This window comes from Panthera pardus, unplaced genomic scaffold (genome assembly GCF_024362965.1).
Source record: "Panthera pardus isolate Hobbes unplaced genomic scaffold, ASM2436296v1 HiC_scaffold_13, whole genome shotgun sequence".
In the NCBI taxonomy this organism is placed as follows: Eukaryota; Metazoa; Chordata; class Mammalia; order Carnivora; family Felidae; genus Panthera; species Panthera pardus.
In genome coordinates this window covers 75138347-75160514 of record NW_026526688.1, presented here as the reverse complement: position 1 = coordinate 75160514, position 22168 = coordinate 75138347, and the positions used below count along the sequence as shown (strand labels likewise).

Below are 22168 nucleotides of genomic sequence, written 5' to 3'. Positions count from 1 at the left end.
AAATATATTATTAAACTAAATTTTTAAAAATACCCGTGAAAAGAAAAATAAAGACACAAATAGGAGCCGCAATCTATAGTCTATTTCTTAAAATACAATTTATATAAAATATGAAGTAGCATCCATCCTTCCTGAATGATGAATCAAGTACTAAACATTTTCTTTGTTTTCCATATTCTATGATTTTTATACTTGAGATATCAACTATTAAAATTGAGTCAAGACTTTTATGAGTCAAAAACTCATAAAGATGGTTCAAACACAAATGTATTTTATAATCATCTATTTATCTATTCAAACCAAAAACTATGCATCTATGGTTTGCAATTTTCACACACAAAAACAAAAGTACCTACAAACGAGAAAGACAAAAGTAATGATAATTATCAACTTTTTTTCAACTTAAAAAAAAGCCTGTTATAATGTATACATATTAATGTAACGGTATCTCTAATTGCTTTTTTCCAGTTGTATAATATAAGCATTTTTGTCACTCTTTACATACTTAGGATAAGACAGAAAATCAGTATTACACTTAAATTTAGAGAAATAAAACTCAGAAAAGCCACCAAAAACACAAAACATGGGCACTGCTCAAAAAATCACGTTCTAATTACGTGGTCAGAGAACAAGCAAAATCTCAAGCATATGACACAAAATTCAACAGGATACTCAGAAATTGTCACTTACATAAGATAGAATGACATGCAATTCAACTCATCTTTTATTCAAGTACAATTAGTTGTCAGACTGGAGAAATTAGCAACAGAGCAATACTGTCAGTTACATTTTCAGTTATTTTAAAATATATTATTTTCTTTCCACAGGAGATAGGTGTCAGGTTATACTGCTGGCCAAGAAGAGTGTATCAGGTACCAACACTGATCAGTGCTTTCTGTTCTACTGTGCAAGAGTTCAGTTACCTTAGGAGATTTGAGTTCTCCTCGCCTCCAGTTAGTATCAATTCTGTGCTGTCTGATATATGCACTTTTCCATGGACTATGTATGAAACCTGGTTTTATTACTTTTCTTCTCTTGATGTGCAATGGTTCATCAATACCTAAAGTTTTAAAGAGATAAAGAGTATAACTGCCATCACCAATAATAAAAATTACCCATTTTATAATGTATCTCATTTTCCCTTATGCTCAAAACCACTGAAATACAGGACACTGTCCAATTTCTAATACTGTATTATAAAACGATAATGTAAAGTTTGCATTCTCTGTGGCATGTTTTCATATTGACTTTTTCATTTCTTTCTCTAAATAATTCTATGAAACGTTGGATGTCAGGATGTACAGAAATGTGAGCCCTTATGCAATGTTTGTGAAAATATAAAATGGTATATTAGCTGCTATGGAAAAGAGTATGCTGGTTCATCAAAAAAATTAAACACAGAATTACCATATAATCCAGCAATTCCAATTCTGGATATACACCCAAGAGAATTGAAAGCAGAAACTTGAACAGATACTTGTACACCCACGTTCATAGCTGCATTATTCAAAATAGCTGAAAGGTGGAAGCATCCCAAGTGTCCATCGATGGATGAATAAAGAAACAAAATGTGGGATATATACAGTGGAATATTTATTCAGCCTCGATAAAGAAGAGAATTCTGACACATGCTACCACACAGATAAGCCTTGAAGACAGTATGCAAAATGAAACAAGTCAGTCACAAAAAAGCAAATACCATATGATTCCACTTATATGAGGCACATAGAGTAGTAGTCAAACTCATAGACAGAAAACAGAATGATGGATGCTAGGGGCTGCAGGGAGGAGGAACGAGTTCCTGTTAAATGGATATCAACTCTCAGCTGGGAAAGATGAAAAAGTTCTAAAGATGAATTGTACAAAACATGAATGTATTTCATGCCACTGAACTGTAATTTTAAAAATGGTTAGAATGATAAGTTCTATCTCAGGTATATGTTAGCACAGTTTTTTAAAAAGTCATTAAAATAATGATTCTATGAGAGAAGGTAAGGCGGGATGATTAATCCCACTTTATGTATATAGACGCTTGAGAAGAGAAGGTTTCACTAGTCAAAGCTACAGACAGGGCAAAAGCAGGACAGAAACCAAGTATCCTGGATCTTCACCTTCCAGCTTTATTAACCATCAGTGCCCCTCGTCAACTGTGATCTCCATGAAGGGGAGGGTAACCTGTAGAGTATCTGTCTCATGCTCTACCTTTCTTTCCAAAAATTTTTGCTTATCAGAGGCAAATCATATTTTTACATTTTTTTTCAAAAATATAATTTTTTTAGATGCCTGCTGGAAAAAAAATGTCCTTTTGTTATTTAATATAGATAATACCTTCTCCTCTACTAAGAAAGGAGATTTTTTCTTTTTCTTTGTTCTGTTTGTTTGTTTATTTTTTACAATTTTCAAGAACATAAGCTCCATGATGGGAAGAAAATGGGAGTTCAGTACTATATCCCCAACATTTAAGAATCTCTAGCTCATAGGAGGTGTTCAATAAATATTTGTGAAAGAAAAGAATAGAATATGGAATATTTGAATACTGTTAATATAATTTGGGATTTCCTTTCTTCCTTCCTTCATTATATGACTGAGTAGTCATTTATTAGTGTGAATTCCAGTGAGTTTCTCTCCCAAGGACAGTTGCAATTATAACTTGATCTTTAATTGTGAGTATTAGAGAGACGGACACCTTTCTCATCCAGGAAACTGCTGGTAGAAATTAATCGCTATCTTATTTTAAACAAAAATTCCTATTTAGGTCTTTGGTTTGTCCTTCCTTTAAACTGAGGTGTAGCTGACATACAATATTAGTATCGGGTGTACAGAACAGTGATTTGATATTTACATACGCTGCAAAATTGTCATGACAATAAATCTAGCTACCCTCTGTGAACTTACAAAGTTACTACAATATTATTGACTCTATTGCCCATGCTTACATTACATCCCCATGACTTACTTATTTTACAACTAGAAGCTTATAGTTCTTAATCCCCTTTACCTATTTTACCCGCCTCCCCAATTCCCCTCTCCTCTGGCAATTAACAATCTGCTCTCTGTATACATGGGTCTGTGTTTTGCTTTGGTTTGTTTTTTTTTAGGTTTCCTTTAAATCATCCTCATCCGATCTTTTCAGACTGGGAAGCAAATCGGATACATTTGCTATTCGTTACTATTGCTCATTAAAGGGGTTAGCTGCGAGATCTAGCTCATTTGAATGTGTGGGGTAACCTGTGGATTTTATATAAGTAGGTGAATGTAAATGAAGACTAATTTTTCATTCTTTGATAAGCGGCCAAAATTCTCTTTTTTCAATTCTATGTGCACATATAAAACTTCTAATTTTTACTTTTTGCTATTTGTTTTCAGAATCACTTTGCTTTTTCAAAGTCTAAAGATTTTCTCTTTGTGATTTTGAACCTTACCCTCTTCTTTGCATTTCTCTCTCCAGAGAAGGTTGTCTTCAGCCAAAATTCTCCAGTAGCGACAAGTCTGAGCCGCTTGTAGCAGGTCTTTGGGTTCCAGGAATGAAAGCACATAAAGTGCCAGCTATGAAAAGCAAAAGCACAGTATGTCCATATTTAAAAATACACATGCAAAAATAATAAGTTAATTATTTACTATAGAATGAAGCACTTTTAGATAAACACAATATAATTCTTCATTCTAATTTTTGAAGTTGACTTTCTAATAGTTAACCTTAAATATATACCAGGCTTAAAAAACTCGCTGTATTGGTTTTTATGAACTTCACTTGACTAACGTCACCTTTGCAAAGAATACTTAAGCTTCTCTGCCTCTGCTCTTTTGCTCTGTGAGCCTCAACTCAAGAATTCTACCATTTATGTACGTATGTATGTGTATGTATACTTTATTAGTCATTTAGATTTTGTACTTTTCTCTCCCCACTACCATGTAAATTCACTGAAGTTATGACATAAATTAAGGAATGAGATTTCAGGGGCGCTTGAGTGGCTCACTCTATTGAATATCCAACTTCAGCTCAGGTCATGATCTTGTGGTTTGTGAGTTCGAGCCCTGCATTGGGCTCACTGCTGTCAGCCCTGAAGCTGTCAGCACAGAGCCCACTTCAGATCCTCTGTTCCACATCCCTCCCCAACCCTCCCCTGCTTGCACTTTCTCTCTCTCTAAAAAACAAATGAACATTAAAAAAAAGAAATGAGATATCTAGATATTCTGTGTGGTAGGATTTCAGATCACTTCTGATAGATAAGATTAATAGTTCTTTATCACATCAAAGTGTCTATTATCACAACGATGAACTTCTCAAACATTTATACCCTTCAATGTAAATGACAAGAGGGTACAATTACTAAACTGCTCCACAGACATATAAAAGCAATTAGGTTCTAATTACTTTACATTGCTGGTGGGGATTTTCTTAATGGGCCAGATATATTTGTATATTTGTACCAGCTCTTTGGTATATCACTGATTTTAAAATTTTGTTTCCAAGGGTTGCAAACCATCATTTTTTTTAAGCATGTATAGTCAATTCAAGTAAATAAGGGAAGAAGAAAGAAAAAAGAGGGATGGTAACTTGTGAGTAGGCTTATCCAATTAGCCTCACTAATCACATAAAAATTTAAATTATGATATTAGAACCCAAATGATCTAAACAAAGCAATAAAGTTTAGTGTTCACAGAAATTAAATTACAAGAATTAAAACAAACTATCATTTAAAGGGCCAAAGGCCATACAGGGAGTAAAAGCACAATTTGAATTATTTTCTGGTGCTAAACAGTAATTACATGATATAAATTATGCTTACCCAAGAACATTATATAGAGAGAGCTCATCATTAATCACATATTTATTGAGTACACTTCATATAGAAAGTACTCCAGCCAGTCAGTATTCAATTTAATACTGTTACTGATAAATGACAGAAAAAACCTTTTTGTGGAATAATTATTTTTGGTCTATCAGAGAAGCCCATTCAGTATCATATTTAGAAACTGAGTAATTTTAAACAAAAAGGCATAACTATATCCAACAATCTACATATATGTGTATACATACATACACACATACAAATACACAAACATAGACGCAGATATAGATAGATATAGGTATCAACACTATACTTTTCTAATGGATACTCTATAAGTCACTTAATTTTGAAATTAAGCCTGGGCAAGTTGTTTAGTGCCAGTATAACAGTAATGTGATAACACCATATTTTTCTTCTATGTGAAATTCATATTTAATATAGAAATTAAAAGGCACAAAGTTATATTTGTGAAAAAGAGATGCTATTTAATGCCCAACATATTTAAAATGGTCATCTGAAAAAGTCTATTCTTTGTTTTAGTTATCCAGCTGAAGTAGAAATCAGGTAATTTACAGAAACAGGCAATGGATCTTAAAGGCTAGAAAACGAATCCAGAGCACCTTAGATTTCAAAGGTACATCCTAAATCATCTATCATTTCCTTCATTACTGGTGATTATGAGCTCACCTAGTCCAGTGTCTGCATGCATTAAAGAGAAATGCATTAAAGAGTAAAGAAACACTTAGGTGCTAACGAAAGTTGAAGTGCTAACTCCACAGGTAACTGGTACATTTTCCCTTTAAAACAACAGAGGCCCTAACTCAACCATGAATTTCAACTTATTCTATTTAAATCTAGTTCTATTAAAAACATCTAAGTATTGTAGAAAATACACAGAGGAAAATAAAAAATATGAAAAAGAAAATCAGAAGCAGTAAAAATATAAATCATAAAAGAAGTTAAGTTTAAATCAGGGAAAAAGTAGAACACAAATGCACTGGCAACAATATCTTACATGGTTTTTTAATTAAACTGCCAAGCACAAAAGGAACAACAATTAGTTATACAATTCTTAACGTGTATTATGGGGGAAGTATAACAATTCTTCAAAGGAAGCAAGGTTTAGTCATGTGGGGCTCCTTGCAGGAGGCAGAAAGTGGGCATTGTCCTGAACAACATCTCTATAATACCATAGCAGGGGAGTATAGGTTTGTTGTGGCCAAGTAAAATGGTCTGGCTAATCCAATTTTCTATTCATTTGTCTTTTTTTTTTATGCTTATTTTGAGAGAGAGGGAGGGGGGGGGGCACAGAGAGAAAGAATCCCAAGCAAGCTCTGCACTGTCAGTGTAGAGCCCGACATGGGGCTCGAACTCACAAACCATGAGATCATAACCTGAGCCAAAATTAAGAGTTGGATACTTAACTGATTGAGCCATTCAGACACCCCTCTTTTCATTTCTCGTAAAGGTAAAATCTGGATTAGTAATTCCTCCTAAGGACTCAACAGACAGAAGCTCTTAAATTGAACATCTATTTTAGATAACCTTTTCCTTGACCAAACTTGTCATTTCAGTGAGAGTTGCTATTTTTTGTTTTTCTCTTTAACCTAGTAAGAGACCACCATATTATTCGTGAGAGGGAACTAATACTTTCCCAGAAAATTGCTGTATTTCCCTGGATTGAACTAGTGAAACAGGGGGTTAAAAAAAGAATAAAGAAATTGTTGGCTGATCCTATGTTAAGAGTTCAGGTTTGGGGGGTACCTGAGTGGCTCAGTTGGTTAAGCATCAACTCTTGATTTTGGCTCATGATCTCACGGTTCATGAATTTGAACCCCACATGGAGCTCTGCGTGACAGTCTGCTTGGGATTCTCTTTCTCTCCTTCCCTCTCTCTGCCCCTTTCCTGCTTGCTTGCTCTCTCTCTCCAAATAAATAGTAAACAAACTTTAAAAAAATTGAAGAATTTAGGTTTTGTTCTAGGTCATCTACTGCATCACTATGCTTTTCTTGGCATTTCTTTACAAAAATAAGGATAATGCAGTATATCACAAGCCTCCCATGTGAGACTAGTGACATTTTTATCAAGGTTTTTGAGATTAAAAAGTAAGTGTTGATGGGGCGCCTGGGTGGCTCAATCGGTTAAGTGTCTGACTTCGGCTCAGGTCATGATTTCATGGTTTGTGAGTTCGAGTCCCACATCAGGCTCTGTGCTGCTGACAGCTTGGAGCCTGGAACCTGCTTCGGATTCTGTGTCTCCTTCTCTCCCTGCCCCTCCCCGGCTCACACTCTGTCTCTTTCTCTCTCTCTCTCTCTCAAAAAAAAAAAATACATTAAAAAAAAAAAAAAGTAAGTGTTGGTAAAGAGCTTTGAGATCTGTTGAAAGGAATTATAAGAAAATCATTACAAGTCCATTTCCTGACATGAAAGTAGTGATGTTTTAAATAATAATAGCACTTAGTCTCCAATAAGATAATAGTTTCCTTAAAGACTTAGATCTATACCACTTTCTCCAAATATAAAATAAAGCATTTTTCAAAATATGAAATGTTTCCTAGTAGTTGAAAAAGAGGGAAAATGCAGAAGATCTGCTAAGCCAGAGCTCACTCTTGTTCTTTTCTCTAGCCTCCCTACTTTTTCCTCAGGCAATCTTGAAAAGAACACTTAATCCAAAAAAATCTTTATTGCATTTACACTGGTTATCAATAATTTGTGCTTACTTCTTAGACTCTTAGAAATATTTTCATAGTCTTCGGATCTTAAATATTTTTTGTGTTCAAAAGTTATTATAGAAATACAAATAAAGCAAAACAAAAGATTCACCATTTTTAGAGATAAGAGGACAAACTAGACTAAGAGAAAGTCTGTATTTTAACAAAAATACTACCTTCTGAAATAAGGAGGATATCTAGGGAAACCATGAAGAAAATATTAGAGGGACTAACTTTACTTTCAGTCAAATACTTATAAAAGTGCTACCTATTATGAATGTCCTTCTGGAAGCAAAGAGAGCTTATGTCATTTCATAAGCCAATTCTATTCAAAAGGTTCAGGTTTAGCATGAGCCAGCAAGAATAAAAAATTTTTTCTGGGACAATGCTACTTTTTTTTTTTTTTTGCCATTTAAAAAAAATCATTCCAAAGAAGAAACATTTCAGGAAAAAGATATTATTTCCACTTTGCTTTCTCTTAGAGTAATGCTTAGTTTCATACATTAAATATGATAAAACTATTTTATTCATATCCAATGTGAAATTATTGAGACTATGTTTAATGCCCTTAGGATATTTGGAATAGTTATCCAAAAAAACTGACTCTTTTTCTCTTCATATTTGAAGTTTTAAGATCATTTGCAGTAGTATATTAGTGTCTTATATATTGTTTTCTTAGCTGACATATAATTAGTGGCACATACATAATTTGTGAAAATATAAACCACGTGACATTGATTATTTAATGTCATATTATTTGTTTGCTGACAGAAATGAAACTGTGAAGCCTATAACATCAATAAAAGAACAACATCTAAGCTATGCCTCATTTATGCAGCCAAGAATGCCCATGTGATCAAAATCAATCTATGATAAAAAATAGTGTCAGTTCTCATAAAGATATAAAAACTAGGCATAAGTAATTCCAAAAGAAATGCCATAAGGATGTAATCGATGCAGGAAATCTGTGAGTGTGTGTGTGTGTGTGTGTGTGTGTGTGTGTGTGTGTGTGCGCACGCGCGCGCATGGGAAAGAGACAGTGAGAGAGATGGAAGAAAGACGAAGGATGATTGGTAGAAAAAGATACACATGTGAAATTCCACGTATTTAAAAAAAATTACATAATGTGAGTTAACAGAGAACTATCATTCAACAGAATCATAAAACTATTAGTCTCTGAGGGATTTTGGAGAAACAAACAACAAAAATCTGTTTTAATAAAATCAGAATTTCTAAAAAAATCTGCTACTATATATAATAAATGTACCAAGACAACTAAAGGTTGGGCTTCAAATAACCTGGGAAAAAATTATGATAAAGGAATAATCAAATTAATGAAACTCAATAGTTTACTCTCCTATGACTTACTGCAGGGGTGGAAAGAAGTCACTTAGTCCATAAATATACTTGAATCTGGAAATGATACTATTAAGTCATGGCAGCTTATCATTTACATCTCTCTTTAACACTAATTAAGAGCGTTAAACCGAGAATACTGAATACCATAATTAGCATGACCATGTTTAAAGGTGGTCGCTATGGAGTTATATTATCAAATAGCACCCAGAAGAATATAATTGATAATCCTTACCTCTTTAGGGAGCAAGGAAATGAAGTCTCGTTGAAACTGGGGTTCTATCACTTGCATCATATGTTTTACTTGTGTTGGTTCACAACTATCAATAAGTTCATCTAAAGCAAGCAATTTCTCTGGTCCACTCCAGCTCTATCAAAAAGGAAGTAGAAATTTTTATTATTTTAATAGATGTCTCAAGCTATAAACTCATAAAGGAAAATCCACGTTTACACATAACATAAAAAGTGGCTGCTTACAGTGAAAGTTTCTCCAGGAGTCACTGAAGTGATAATCAATTATTCTCATCAAATTTACTAGGTACCTTTATTTTATAAAAGCTTAAGAAAAAGTCATGATTTTGACAAATATTTTTGTACCATATTATTATAAATATTATATGTTCATCTACTATCAAGATAAGAAATCAGAGTTTTATCTGGAAACATCAACTTGGGCTACTAAGTAAACAAGGTATTTTATATTCTTTCCAGTGGGCACCATAAAATTTGATAGTGTTAATAAGGAACCCATCTCAGAGGAGATTGGCAGCATGATTTAGAGAAAAATTAATAGCTGGATATACTGCAAATCTGACAAGTGTCTTCCACAAAATAAAAGAACTTTGATTTATTATGTGAAAATAATTTGAAATAAAAAGCAGCAAAAACATAAAACAGTAACTGACTTAGTACTGATACTAGAATGTGAACAAAAGGGTCAAAACCAAAGTACTACTTATGGGAAAGACAAAAACACATCATTATACTTTAAAAAACAGAAACTACTTTATACTAGGGGATTATTAAAAAAATTTTTTTTTTGCCAGTGAGGAACATCTGCACAGAAAAGCCATGATTCTTAAAAGGAAACATTAAAAAGCCATGTGAATAATTTAGAGTGTTAGAATTTCCCCTCAAAATAATCATGTAAAACATGTAAATAACTTTGTGATGCTTAAGTGAAAGAACATCCTTGACCAGGCTGATTTAAGTACCTTTGTGAATTATTATGTCCAATTTGACATTCCATTTCTTGCTCAAACTAGGAACCTGGATTTTGTAATATATGAAATGGATAATAATTGAAAACTGAGATATACTCAGGACACAGGAAGCCTTATTTAGAATACTTTTTAAAGTACTGTAGTTTAAATTTTTTTTGTCCCTTTAGAATCTACAATGAATTTCATTGTAGATGAAACTCCTATTATAAGGTGTAGATTATGTTAATACTATCAAACATTTCAATAGTATTTCCAAAGTACTTATCACAAACATTATCTTACTTAATCATAAAAACTCTGGGAAACTTTCCCATTTTACCACCAAATATGAGGAAACATAGACTCTAATAAATCATATTCTTTTCTTTTACTTCTATATACCTGCATACCTAGAAGATTCTCCTTGAGAACCCACCTTGGACCCTTTTTAATTAGGGTGAGGACTTATGCACAGAAATAAAAAATACTCAAATATATGTATTTGCATACTCATGACCAATGAAAAGCAGTTACTTTGAAGTTCGACTGTTTTGTTCAGTTTTTCTCATACAGCTTCAAATCCTAGTTCAAAATTTACCTCTTTAACAAAACTTACACTGATCATCTCCCCTCATCTCTGATCATTTACTATCAATACTATAAACTCTAATTTATTGATATAGATTCCTCATAGAATTGAAGGTGGGTTTTCATAAATATGTTGTTCCCCTCCATTCATGGACACAAGTATGAGGACATATCCAATTTGGGTAACGGATAACTTATGCTGACTTGATTAAAATGCAGCTTTAAGTAACCTGATAGCACAATAATCTTAATTACTTAATTAAATTTAATTTAATTATTGAAAACTTTTTAAACACTTGCATATATGACTGTTTGCCTTAGAAACACTTTTTGGAAGTTTTTATGGTTAAATTTTGATATAAAAATAAAGATATCCTATGTAATCTTCTACAGTAATAGGGTGAAAAACCTTACAACATATTACTACTCTATGTACCTTACATAGATTAATGACACGAATAGCTACTATGAATATTTCTACTTTAAGGCAATATACTTGTTTAATGTCTTTTTTTCAGTTAATGAATTATTACAGTTTTCTTAAGAAAGAAAAGGGTAGAAAAACATTATTAATACATGATATATTACTGCTAATAGATGGAAAACGTATTTTATCAAGGACTTTAGGGGATCGGGTGTAGAATGTGAAAAGCCAGAATAAAAAATAAACAACTAATTCAGATTTTAAGTAAATACTAAAAGCTATGTCAGAAATTTCTATATATTTAAGCAAAGTCCATGACAAAAATTATGCTTGCATAGGAAAATATTTCTAAGATTTTAAACAATGTTTTTGTTTTAAACAATATTTGATTTAACAAGTCAAATAAAATTAAATGCATATCTGTGTTTAAATTATACATTCATTCAACAGATGTTACTTTGTGACCCTTTATTTAAAAGTATACCACTGACAAGGATTAGCAACACAGGCTGCAAGCTAGGTAGTAAATGAGACTGCTTCCACCTACCACACATATTCAATAGTCTAATTACTTAAAGTCACTTTCCTTAGATGGTTTCGACAAAGGTATGAACCATATAGAAAGCTTTCCTCTCCCCAGCCTGGATTTCTTCCAGATTGGTATATAAAATTGCCCATTCAACATGTATTCTTAGATATGCAATAAAAACTTAACATATCCATGATCTTTCTCTTCAAATATGCATGTCCATAATCCTCCCTATTTCAGTAAACCGTAACTCTATTCTCTTAGTTGCTCAAGCCCAAAACTCTGGAGTCATCCCTAACTCTCCCATTCTCACCACTGTTAGATGGTTCTGATCCATCAATGAATTTTAAGGCCTTAAACTTCAAAATATATCCAGAATCTGACTGTTAACACATTGGCCTAGCTACTATATTATCTCTCGCGTGGATTATTCCTATAACCTCTTACCCAGTCTCTCAGCTTTCCACCTTTGCCTTCCTTGTTCTATTCTTCACAAAACAGTCAGTGATACTGCTAAAAATCACTCACTCTTCTGCTTAAAACCCTCTAGTGGCTTCCGACTTCAAAGTAAAAACCAGGGGCACTTGGGTAGCTCAGTCAGTTAAGTGTCCAACTTCGGCTCAGGTCGTGACCTCATGGCTCATGAGTTTGAGCCCCAGGTTGGGATCTGTGATGACAGCTCAGAGCCTGGAGCCTGCTTCAGATTCTGTGTCTGTCTCTCTCTCTGTCCCTACGCCACTCGTGCTCTGTCTGTTTCTCTCTCTTTCAAAAATAAACATTTTTCAAAACACTTTTCAAAAAAAATTTTTCAAAAAAAATTAAAAGTAAAAACCAGTCTGGGTTGGCTTACAAGGTTCTATTTCCTACTCCTTTCCCTCTTGTTTACTCGCTTTAGCCATAGACAAACCAAGCGTGCTCCGCTTCAGAGCCTTTTCACTTGCTGTTCCTGGAACATTCTTGCCCTTGATATCCACATGGCTTCTTCCCTATGTCCTTCTGAGACCAACTCCAGGCAACCTTTTTAAAACTGCAAACCAGTTCCAACCCCCGCCCCCATTCCATCCCTCTCCTATAATGTAAGTTCTGTGGAAAAGAGTTTTTGGTCTGTTTTGTTCACTATTGTATTCCAAATCCAAAGTAGAACCTAGCACCAGTAATTATATTTATTATATTTATTATATATATATATTTATTATATATATATAATTATAGCACCAGTAATATATATTTATATATTGATGGTATTACTAGGACTTACTGGTTTAGTTTGGCTCCAAGACTGATTCCAAATTTTTGTATACATGGTTTACCAGCAAGGGAAGTATGTATTAACTTGAAAAACTAGCAGTTAATGACTATATTAAAACAAAATAACAACAACCCTCATTCCTTTAATGAGGAATAGTGGAAACAGCAGTCAATTTCAGATCAGGAAACCCAACTTTTAGAGGTGATACTGACACTAATTAGATTACACTTTAACCTCTGCAGGCCTTATTTCTGCATCTGCAAAATTGCTGGATAATTCTGATAATTATTTTATTTCTGTTCTAAAAAATAGTTGTCCTGGATGAAAGCATCTTCCTTTGGTCTTTCATGGTAAAGTTATGTGAGAACTTATTTAAGGAGATAGGAAAAACATTCCAAATTTGGCGAGGATCAAAAGAAACAAAACTTAATTTGTGGGCAAAATTGCAAATGCAAACTTGAAAATTCCCCACGAAAGTAGTATTTTATTTCAGATAATTAAAGAATGAAGGTAGTAGTGAAGAATATAAGAAGCACTGAACTGCAATTAGGAGCTGGGGTTTCACCAGTAAACTCACCATGGAACCATATGAAAGTCCCTTAATTAATCTCAGAGACCCCACCTGTATAATGAGGGGCTTGGTCCAGACCAGTGTTTCCTAAATGCTGGTTGAGGAGTGTAAGAATCAGAGTCCTAGAACTCATCATCAAAGAGTATGATTCAGTAGTCAAGGTGGGGCTGAGGACATTTTGTGTTTTAAATAAACAACTCATCCAGTATTGATGCAAGTGACTCACAAACAGTGTTGGTTACTAGTCTGGATGATCTCTATACCCCATTCAGATATGTACACATTATGACTTTCGGTAGTACCACGCCTGAATTTCATGTGGTAAAGAACCGATTTCTCATGACTTTTCTTAAACACACACTTTCTTCTTCACACAAGGTTTCTTAATCATACTGCCTCAAATACAATTGCAAAGTAACACTGAATTCATTTTATTTTGGCATAATCCTGTTTTGGTATTTTGTTGACTAGCAAATAAAAAAGATCTAAATAAAACAGAGAACATGTACAATTTCTAAGTGTTACCGTGGAACTTAATTAAATCCTTCAAGAGAGTGTTTTTACTCCACTTTTAATGTCAAAACACATAAGTATTTTCTACTTTATCATTTAAAAAATATTTGAGTATTAGTATTTTCAAAGTACATTCATTATTTTAATGCAATGCAAATTTTTTTATTAAAATAATGCTAATAACATTTGTATGAAGCTGTTTTTAATAGCCCTTTTTTAGACCTGAGAAAACGGAGATTCACAAAGGCTATTTCTTCACCAAGAGAAGAAACGAACATTGAGTCTCCACTATTATTTCCACATAAAGCTTTAAGCACATTTACATGTTGTCTCCTGTTTGACAACTTTTTAGTGTTGTATGTCCTACAGAGGATGAAAATAGGCAAGAGTGGTTACGTAATACCAATAAAATTACCTATTATTAAGGGGCAAAGCCAAAATTTGTACTAAGATCTTTTTCTTCTAAGTCATATGTGCTTCTCATTTATATCAGGATGCCTCTAAATATAAATTTCAACATAAGATCATAATAATGTTATTGATGCCTTTACTTGCTCTAAAATTTTCAAGTAAAAAAACCTATATGTAACACCCAAATGCACAAACAAAATGACCAATCCTCTGCCCCCAAATTAACAACCTGAAGCATCAATCTGGCTGCCAAAAAAAGTAGAACCAATGGCTACTAAAAATTTACACAGTACAAAATTTCCGGTTTTTTGTTTTGTTTTGAATTTCCACTTCAATTTTGCAATGCCATTTTGTTTCAATTTCCCTTTATCCAAAATGGTATATCATTTGTTCTCATTCCATTTATAAATTGAGTACAGAGTACTTTGTCGGAATAGATGGAGCTGGACCAAAACAATGCTGTATCACTGCCTTAGGAGCAATAGCAGAACAGTAAGGGGATGAGCTCTCCCATTTTGCTTGTTATGCAACGGAAAAGTCATCATTAAATACCCCCACAGCACATTTGTAGAAATCGTGCCAGTCTAATTATCCCTCCACTATAGCACACAGGGTCAACTCATGACTCCCCTACTTTACTATGAAATTATATCTCTCTACAAGTTGGCCATGAAAGCCCTATAAGCTTTTAGGCAAGTGATTCATCTCTAGTTACTTTGGCACCAGCCCTGAAAATAAAGGGCAATGCACAACAATGAGGACCTGGGTGTGTAAGAGACAGATATGGTACTCAAAAGATTAAGGTCCTGATACACCTGTTTAGTTGACTTTTTGTTGCTAAAAGATTTCTTTGTTGCAGAATATTTATCTGAAAAAAACACTATACCTGGAGGGATAATTCTACCTGTTATTCCTATTAGCTAAGAACAAGTTGTCTTCACTGCATCTACTTCTCATACGAAAAGCAATCAAATGGGCTTTTTTACAGAACAAAGGCTAGCCTAATATTCTTTAATTTATTGAATCCCATTTATTGTAAGAAACTTTTTGGGTTTTTTTTTTACAAATAAGATTTCTGAAGATGGGATGCATCTAATAACCTAGATATTAGGCATCTCAGACTTGGTGACATACAATATGTGGTAACATGGACATTTCATTAAGAAAAGCATGAATGAGCTGAACAAGTAAACATTCTACAAAGAACTCCCGAAAACATCCTCACTGCAAAATAAAGCAAATACTCCCTCCCTTCTATAAATCAATATTTGAGAGAGTTCTCTTAAAATTGGGAAAAGTCTAAATGTCTAGCAAAGAATATTTTGGTACTCTAAAACACCGGAAAAAATAGGCCCATGTCACATACAAAATAAATCACTTGACATCCTTGTGATAAGAAATAAAGCTTTTCATATAAAATAAATATTTTGCACGCTGTCCACAATGATGAGAGAACTATTACCAATAGTGTAAAATTTTCAATCATGTCGATGCTTTCTTATAAAAATGATATTAAGTAATTCTTCTGCGTTATTCTCAAGCGCTCTGCCGCTTACACTGTGTGCGTGTGCTTGACAACACACAGCCATATTCCCATCTCCTTGGCTTAATCAGAGATGATAAAAATCTTTGAAGTATTTCTTTGTGACTGTATGAATGTCTGACTCTTCTTTTTACCTCTTATTGATGGGATACATTTCATATCGAAAGGCTATGATAAAAAAAATTAAAATTGAGTTCATGCATAGGAAAAAATTAATTAAAATTAAAAAAAAAATCAGGAACCTAAGGTAAAAGAACTGGGAGAAAGGAAGGGGGGTACTAATCCTTGGGGAAAGGTAAGGTTAATCAACACAGGACTATGAAGACAGAAGAAAAATTCTTTGTGATTGTAGTGGCTTATAACATTATCATGAGAGTGACACACAACTTTCATCCTCAGTCCCAGCACTGGTGACATTTGGGGCCTGATAACACTCGGCTATAGGAGGCTGTGCTTTACGTGGCCACTACTCACCAGATGCCAGCGGCATCCTGCCCTCCACCCCATCAGTTGCAACAACCAAAACTTTCATCTGAGGGAAAAACCTGCCCCCTGTCAAGAACCACTGCTCTAACCTTAGTCACCAACTGAAAAAAAAAAAGGTTACCCTAGTTTCTCTGAAATCACCTGAAGGGTAGAAAACAATTTTTAAAATCCATTTAAAAACAACACTGATTCAAGTGAGTTTTCCAGCTACAGAAGAAAAAGACTGGGACATTTATTTAGCTTTTGCCCAGGAATTTAATTTATAAGGATTTACATAATGGATATTGTAAAAATCTGAAATATCAAATAAAGTCAAATAAAGTATCTTCTTTTTCCCTTACTCATTCTTATTCCCATATGCATTCATAAAATACTACCAATCAAGCAGCTAGAGGTAAGGAAATATATTCATTTTACATTAATGTCATGGATAATATCAGAGATACCGTGACTTCACATAACTTATATTATTTGATATTTACAAAGAATAATTAAGTGTTTAATCTAGGTCAACTATTTTGCTAAATGCTTAATATATATGCATTGTCTCACTGGAAGAAGAGATAAATCTATTTAATATCACTACCAGGATTTACAAAATTCCTAACAGAGGTTTAGTTGTAGCCAATCTTCCTGGTAAACTTTCAAAGAATTTAAATGCCAGTAAAATACAGTAATCAGCATATGAACACAACAAGCCATACACCAGCATAGCACTGATGAAGAGAAGCTGTATCAGAGTCTTGGAGGCTACTAGGGTAACAGTGATGGCTAAATCACCACAAGTGACTAATTAGCGGAGTTCCTACATTACTCCTAAATGCTTAACTTCTAAGCAAGAAATTTTGGAAAACAAGTACATTCAGAAACCCCAACATAAAAGAGAAAAGGAAGAAAGGTCTTACTATCTAAAAAGCAACAACAAAACAAACACACACTTATACAAAATAAGCACTGGATTCTCTTGATTAATGCGTTTAAAAATTAAGATGAACTCCCTTATCTTCAATAGCTTTTTTTATTGACATATGCTTCACACAAGGTCCAATTCACCATTTAAAATGTTCACTTGAATGGTTTCAAGAACACCTGTCTTGCTGTACAACCATCACCTCTATCCACTCCAGAACACTTCCATCACCCCAGAAAGAAATCCCATACCTGTCAGCAGCTAGCCCCAACATCCCCTCACCAATCACATAGCAATCACTAATCTATCTTCTGTCTCTATATATTTGCCTGTTCTGGATATTTCATGTCATTTTTGTGACTGGCTTCTTTCACTTAACGTAATGTTTTTAAGATTCATCCATGGTGTACCATGTAACAGTTCCTTCTCATGGCTGAATAATCCCTTATTTTTTGCAGCAATTAAGTGAAGCATTTCAAATACTGTGTTTAGACATGTCACCTGAAACATTTTCAGCCATTCCTGGAGGCCTGTAGGTGGTTGGACAGATGTAATTCGACGTCGTTGTTGCCCTTGGCCATTGGCTGCTCGCAGGTCTCCAAAAGTTGTTGGTGTTGCTGAACATGGTACAAGTCCAGTGGTACTACAAAAAAACACAAGAGTGGAAACAAAGGTAGGTATTTGTTAAGAATAATGGGCTCTAATTTAAATAAGCATGTGATGTGGCATATGTCAAACATCAACAGAATTATTATTTTTATTTGCTTATTGCCAGAGAGCAAGGATACACAAAATCTATTCCGCTATTCTTAGAGCAGGTTTCCTCCCTCCTACATAGCCACCTGTTATTATCCCAGCAATGCTAACTGCAACCACATGACAGAATCTCTATGGCAAAACTGCAACTTGTTGATACATACAAATAATGTTAAAATATTTCTTTAGAAGATACAGGTTCTACCTCTGTTATGACTGGTCTTCAGTGACTTAATTAAATAGAAGTTTAAATTTCCTGTATAAAAAGGGTGTGAAACTTACTAATGGTTTAAAAAATTCATATGTAGAAGCAGTATGCTCATATATTTTAGACATTTCACCACACACATTATTCCTTAATTTTCAACTCAGATGCCTTCTAAATTATTTATAATATTTATCTCTCTCTCTCCAACTTTCCACTGTTATTTATAAAGCTTAGTCTAAATAACATTTGACAGGAAAAAGCCTTGATTAGACATGTATTTACTCAAAACAGTAAGTATTGAAAACTTACTATATGATATGTAAAATTGAATCAAATGAGATCATCTGAACACTTTCATAGAATAATTTAAACTCTGAGACATTACAGAAAATAAACCTTCAATTCTGCCACTAGTAAAATCAAAGAGTTAAGACTAAATGATCTATCTCTAAAACTGTCCAACTCTCCTAAAAATGACTAATAGCAGAAAAGTATAGTTATAACCAAGTTATTAATATATTAAACTTTCTTCCTAATTTCAATATATAATTAAATTATTTAATTGAGGTAAATACTGAATATCTCTATTTTGGAGACATTTGAATAAAAAGTTCAGGAAGACTCATAGTTACATTTGTAAAATAATCTTCAATTTATTGAGCTATGATAATAAAGTGTTTTATATCTGAAGAACATACAAATTACAGCCTATTAGCTGAATATCTAAGCTCTGATAAATTACTAATGAAACAATACCCTCAATCCTTTTCTATCCAGCGTATTTCATTATTTTGTTAAAAAATGTATTTTAGTCACCAGATTTTACAGAGAAATCTTCACCACCTTTAAACCTTTTAATATTATACATCCAAGATAATCTCTAACATACAACAATTAAATCTATTTTCCCATCTATCAATTTTTTTTTTTTTATGTTTACTTATTTTTGAGGGAGAGAAACAGAGAGAGAGAGAGAGCGTGAGCAGGGGAGGGGCAGAGAGAGGGAGACACAGAATCCGAAGCAGGCTCCAGGCTCTGAGCCATCAGCACAGAGCCCAATGTGGGGCTCGAATTCACAAACAGCAAGATCATGACCTGAGCTGAAGTCAGACACTTAACCGACTGCGCCACCCAGGCGCCCCATGCTGGCTATCAAATTTCAGAGGTAAGCTCTGTCTTCCTCTCCAAAATGAAACAGAATGTGATCATAAATTTTCTAATAAGGAAGACAGAAAATCATAGTTTCATTCTTATTATTAGAAAATCTGTCAAAAAAATTAAAAAGCATCAAATATATACTGATAAAGTCTCCAAAAAGACATGGAAATCAATATGCAGTTTGGTTTGCTTTGGTAAGTTATATGTTAAAAGGCTGAAAACAGAACTTGCACATTTTCAGGTATTTTCTCACAATAAAAAGTGAGCAACTAAAGACAGATTTTCTTAAAATGTGTTCTGTAGTAAAAATTCAGCATTTGTTTACAAGCTGCCTTAAACACAACTGAACAATTTAATACCTTTGTCCTGGTATCAGCCATATTAATAGAAGACCAAAATGATATGGTTCACTGCAATCTATACATTAAAAGTAGTACATTTTTAACATTAAACTCAACGTTCTCATCCAAGAAATACTTTCTCAAGACTAGAAGGAAAAAGCAAAAATGAAGAGTTTCATGTGTCCATCACCCCACACCCTCTGGTGGAAGTGCCAAACACAGTGAAATTGTCAAAAGGCAAAGGGTAACTAAGAGGGGAACAATTAACATGGGAAATCATACTGAAAGCATTTCTTAAATAACTAAGAGATAGTTTTATTTCTCTCCTCTGCATCATCTCCGCATTTTTTGCATAGAGAACTATTTAATTCTATGATTTCTAAATTTCATAGAAGAGCATTTTAAAAAAGTATTTTCCACAACTGGATGAAGTAAAAATATAAACTCTTTCTTAAAAGAGAGAGAGAGAGAGAGAGAGAGAGAGAGATGCAACCTCTAGCAATTCTCCATCACAGAAACTTAAGTCTGAGCAATGTTAAATTTATTGCATCTTATATAATAAACGTAACTCTAAATCAAAATATTTAAGGAAAAAAGAAGAAATGTTACCATCATGAAGTTCTTAGGGCTTCTATAGCTAACTTTTAATCAGTGATTTGAAGAAGTGACAATTATGCAGAAAAGACCAAAAAAAGCTCTGAAGATACTTTTGTCATTTAAATTTTAAAATACCACATTCCAAATAACATCTAAAGCCATTTTTAATTGGCTGGGTAATAGATATTGTGCTTAAGTTAGCCTAATTAGCGTGAAAGTGGGAAAAGTTTTATACTGATGCAAAATCCAAAAAATGATGGAATGGTGCACAAAACAAGACTACAATTGTATTTAGTTGTTATGGAAACCTAATTTACTGGTGTGGATATGGATGTGTTAAAAACATAAGATATACCAAGAAAATAAAAGGGGATTCCTAACACAGGAAGATTTAGTTAGTAACTGTGAGTTTTATTTCACTGCTAATAAATGTATCTTCAATTTTGCATATATAAATATCTACCCTAGAGCAGCTGTTGCTATAGTAACAAGATATATTTGCTCATATTCATATTTTAGAACTTACTTTTTAGAATTCCTTAAAAACTGTGATTTAAAAATTCTGCTTATAAGAGAACTTCTGCTTGTGTCTTATTTCAAAGTATTAGTAAGAAAATATAAGCTACGGCAGTAGTCATTCTTCTTATTTGGGACTATGTATTTCTCAATGTTCAGTGATCTCAAAATGTGTTACACAGTCAACAGTACCAGTAACATTATAATTCTATGAGAATAAACTGGAAGAAATGCTTTTGGAATCATCAACTCTTTAAAGAAACATAAGAATCATGAGAGAATCAATTATGGTTAATATTACCTTGTATATTCTGAGACTTTGCATGGTTTCTTTCCCAAAGAAAAAGAGCGGACCTCAGAACCATGGTCCAATTTTCTTTTCATCTATAAGGTAAAGCAAATAAGATAGGTTTAAAAAAAAAAAAAATCACCTGTCCAACTGTCTTAACATTAGTATTGGTACTAGTGAAAAAAATTTCTTAAATTTGTATAAGCCTAAATTTTCATTAATTAGGCATAGTTAATGTATGTAGAAAATAAATGTTCTATGATTTCTTCTACTAGTTCTACTTTGTTTTACTCTTTGAAGACGAGAAAGGTGATTACCCACCCCCCCAATATTTTGTCCAGAAGAATACCATATGGTGATTTAAAAACTGATATTCATCATACATATTCCTTGAGAGTCATATATCTTTCACGTTTCCCAGTTTAAGAACACAGGGGGAAATGTCATGTTAATGCACACATTGAAGAACCATATTTAACGTATCTCTCTTAGTGATCATCACTTTCCTTTAAAAACGTATTTCAAGATAAAACATACAAAAAAAATCAAAATTTCAAAACCCGAATGGAAGTAACAGTAACCGAATTTAAAACACATATTTATTATAAAAGTGTGAAGAGAACAATGTAAATAAGATGATCTTGAAAAGTAATTATAATAAGGCATAAAGCAATGAATATGGGCAATGAGGAGAGTAAAAAAGTAAATCTGTAACAGGAGAGAGGTCTGGGGATGGTATAATAAAGGTGGAAAAAAGCCATCAATTGATATTTACACAGAATATAACTTCACTGACAGATGCTCACTCGGGACAAAATATTCTAACTTGAAAATTTCAGCAACATCAACAAAAACATTTAAAAAGAACGAATCGTACATCTTTGTAAGGTATATATATCCAACATCTATACTTTTAAAGTATCTCTTTATGCTATATATGTATAATACCGTAAATACATTCAGAATTGTATGTCAACATCAATATTGAAATATTTATTTTTTTTATATTTCACCATCT

The 22168-nt window shown here is 33.3% G+C and overlaps 1 protein-coding gene across 5 annotated transcripts in view; it reads right to left on the bottom strand.

Moving 5' to 3' along the window:
* FBXW7 (F-box and WD repeat domain containing 7) overlaps positions 1–22168 on the bottom strand; it is a 227545-nt gene that overhangs the window by 9005 nt on the left and 196372 nt on the right. For all 5 annotated transcript variants that reach the window (XM_053901190.1, XM_019441270.2, XM_019441269.2 and 2 more), the window contains 5 exons: positions 21163–21245; positions 17787–17928; positions 9095–9229; positions 3423–3546; positions 924–1060 (listed from right to left, as the gene is read on the bottom strand). In XM_053901190.1, coding sequence (XP_053757165.1) covers positions 924–1060; positions 3423–3546; positions 9095–9229; positions 17787–17928; positions 21163–21245 — 621 coding nt within the window. The remainder of the gene's footprint in view (positions 1–923; positions 1061–3422; positions 3547–9094; positions 9230–17786; positions 17929–21162; positions 21246–22168) is intronic.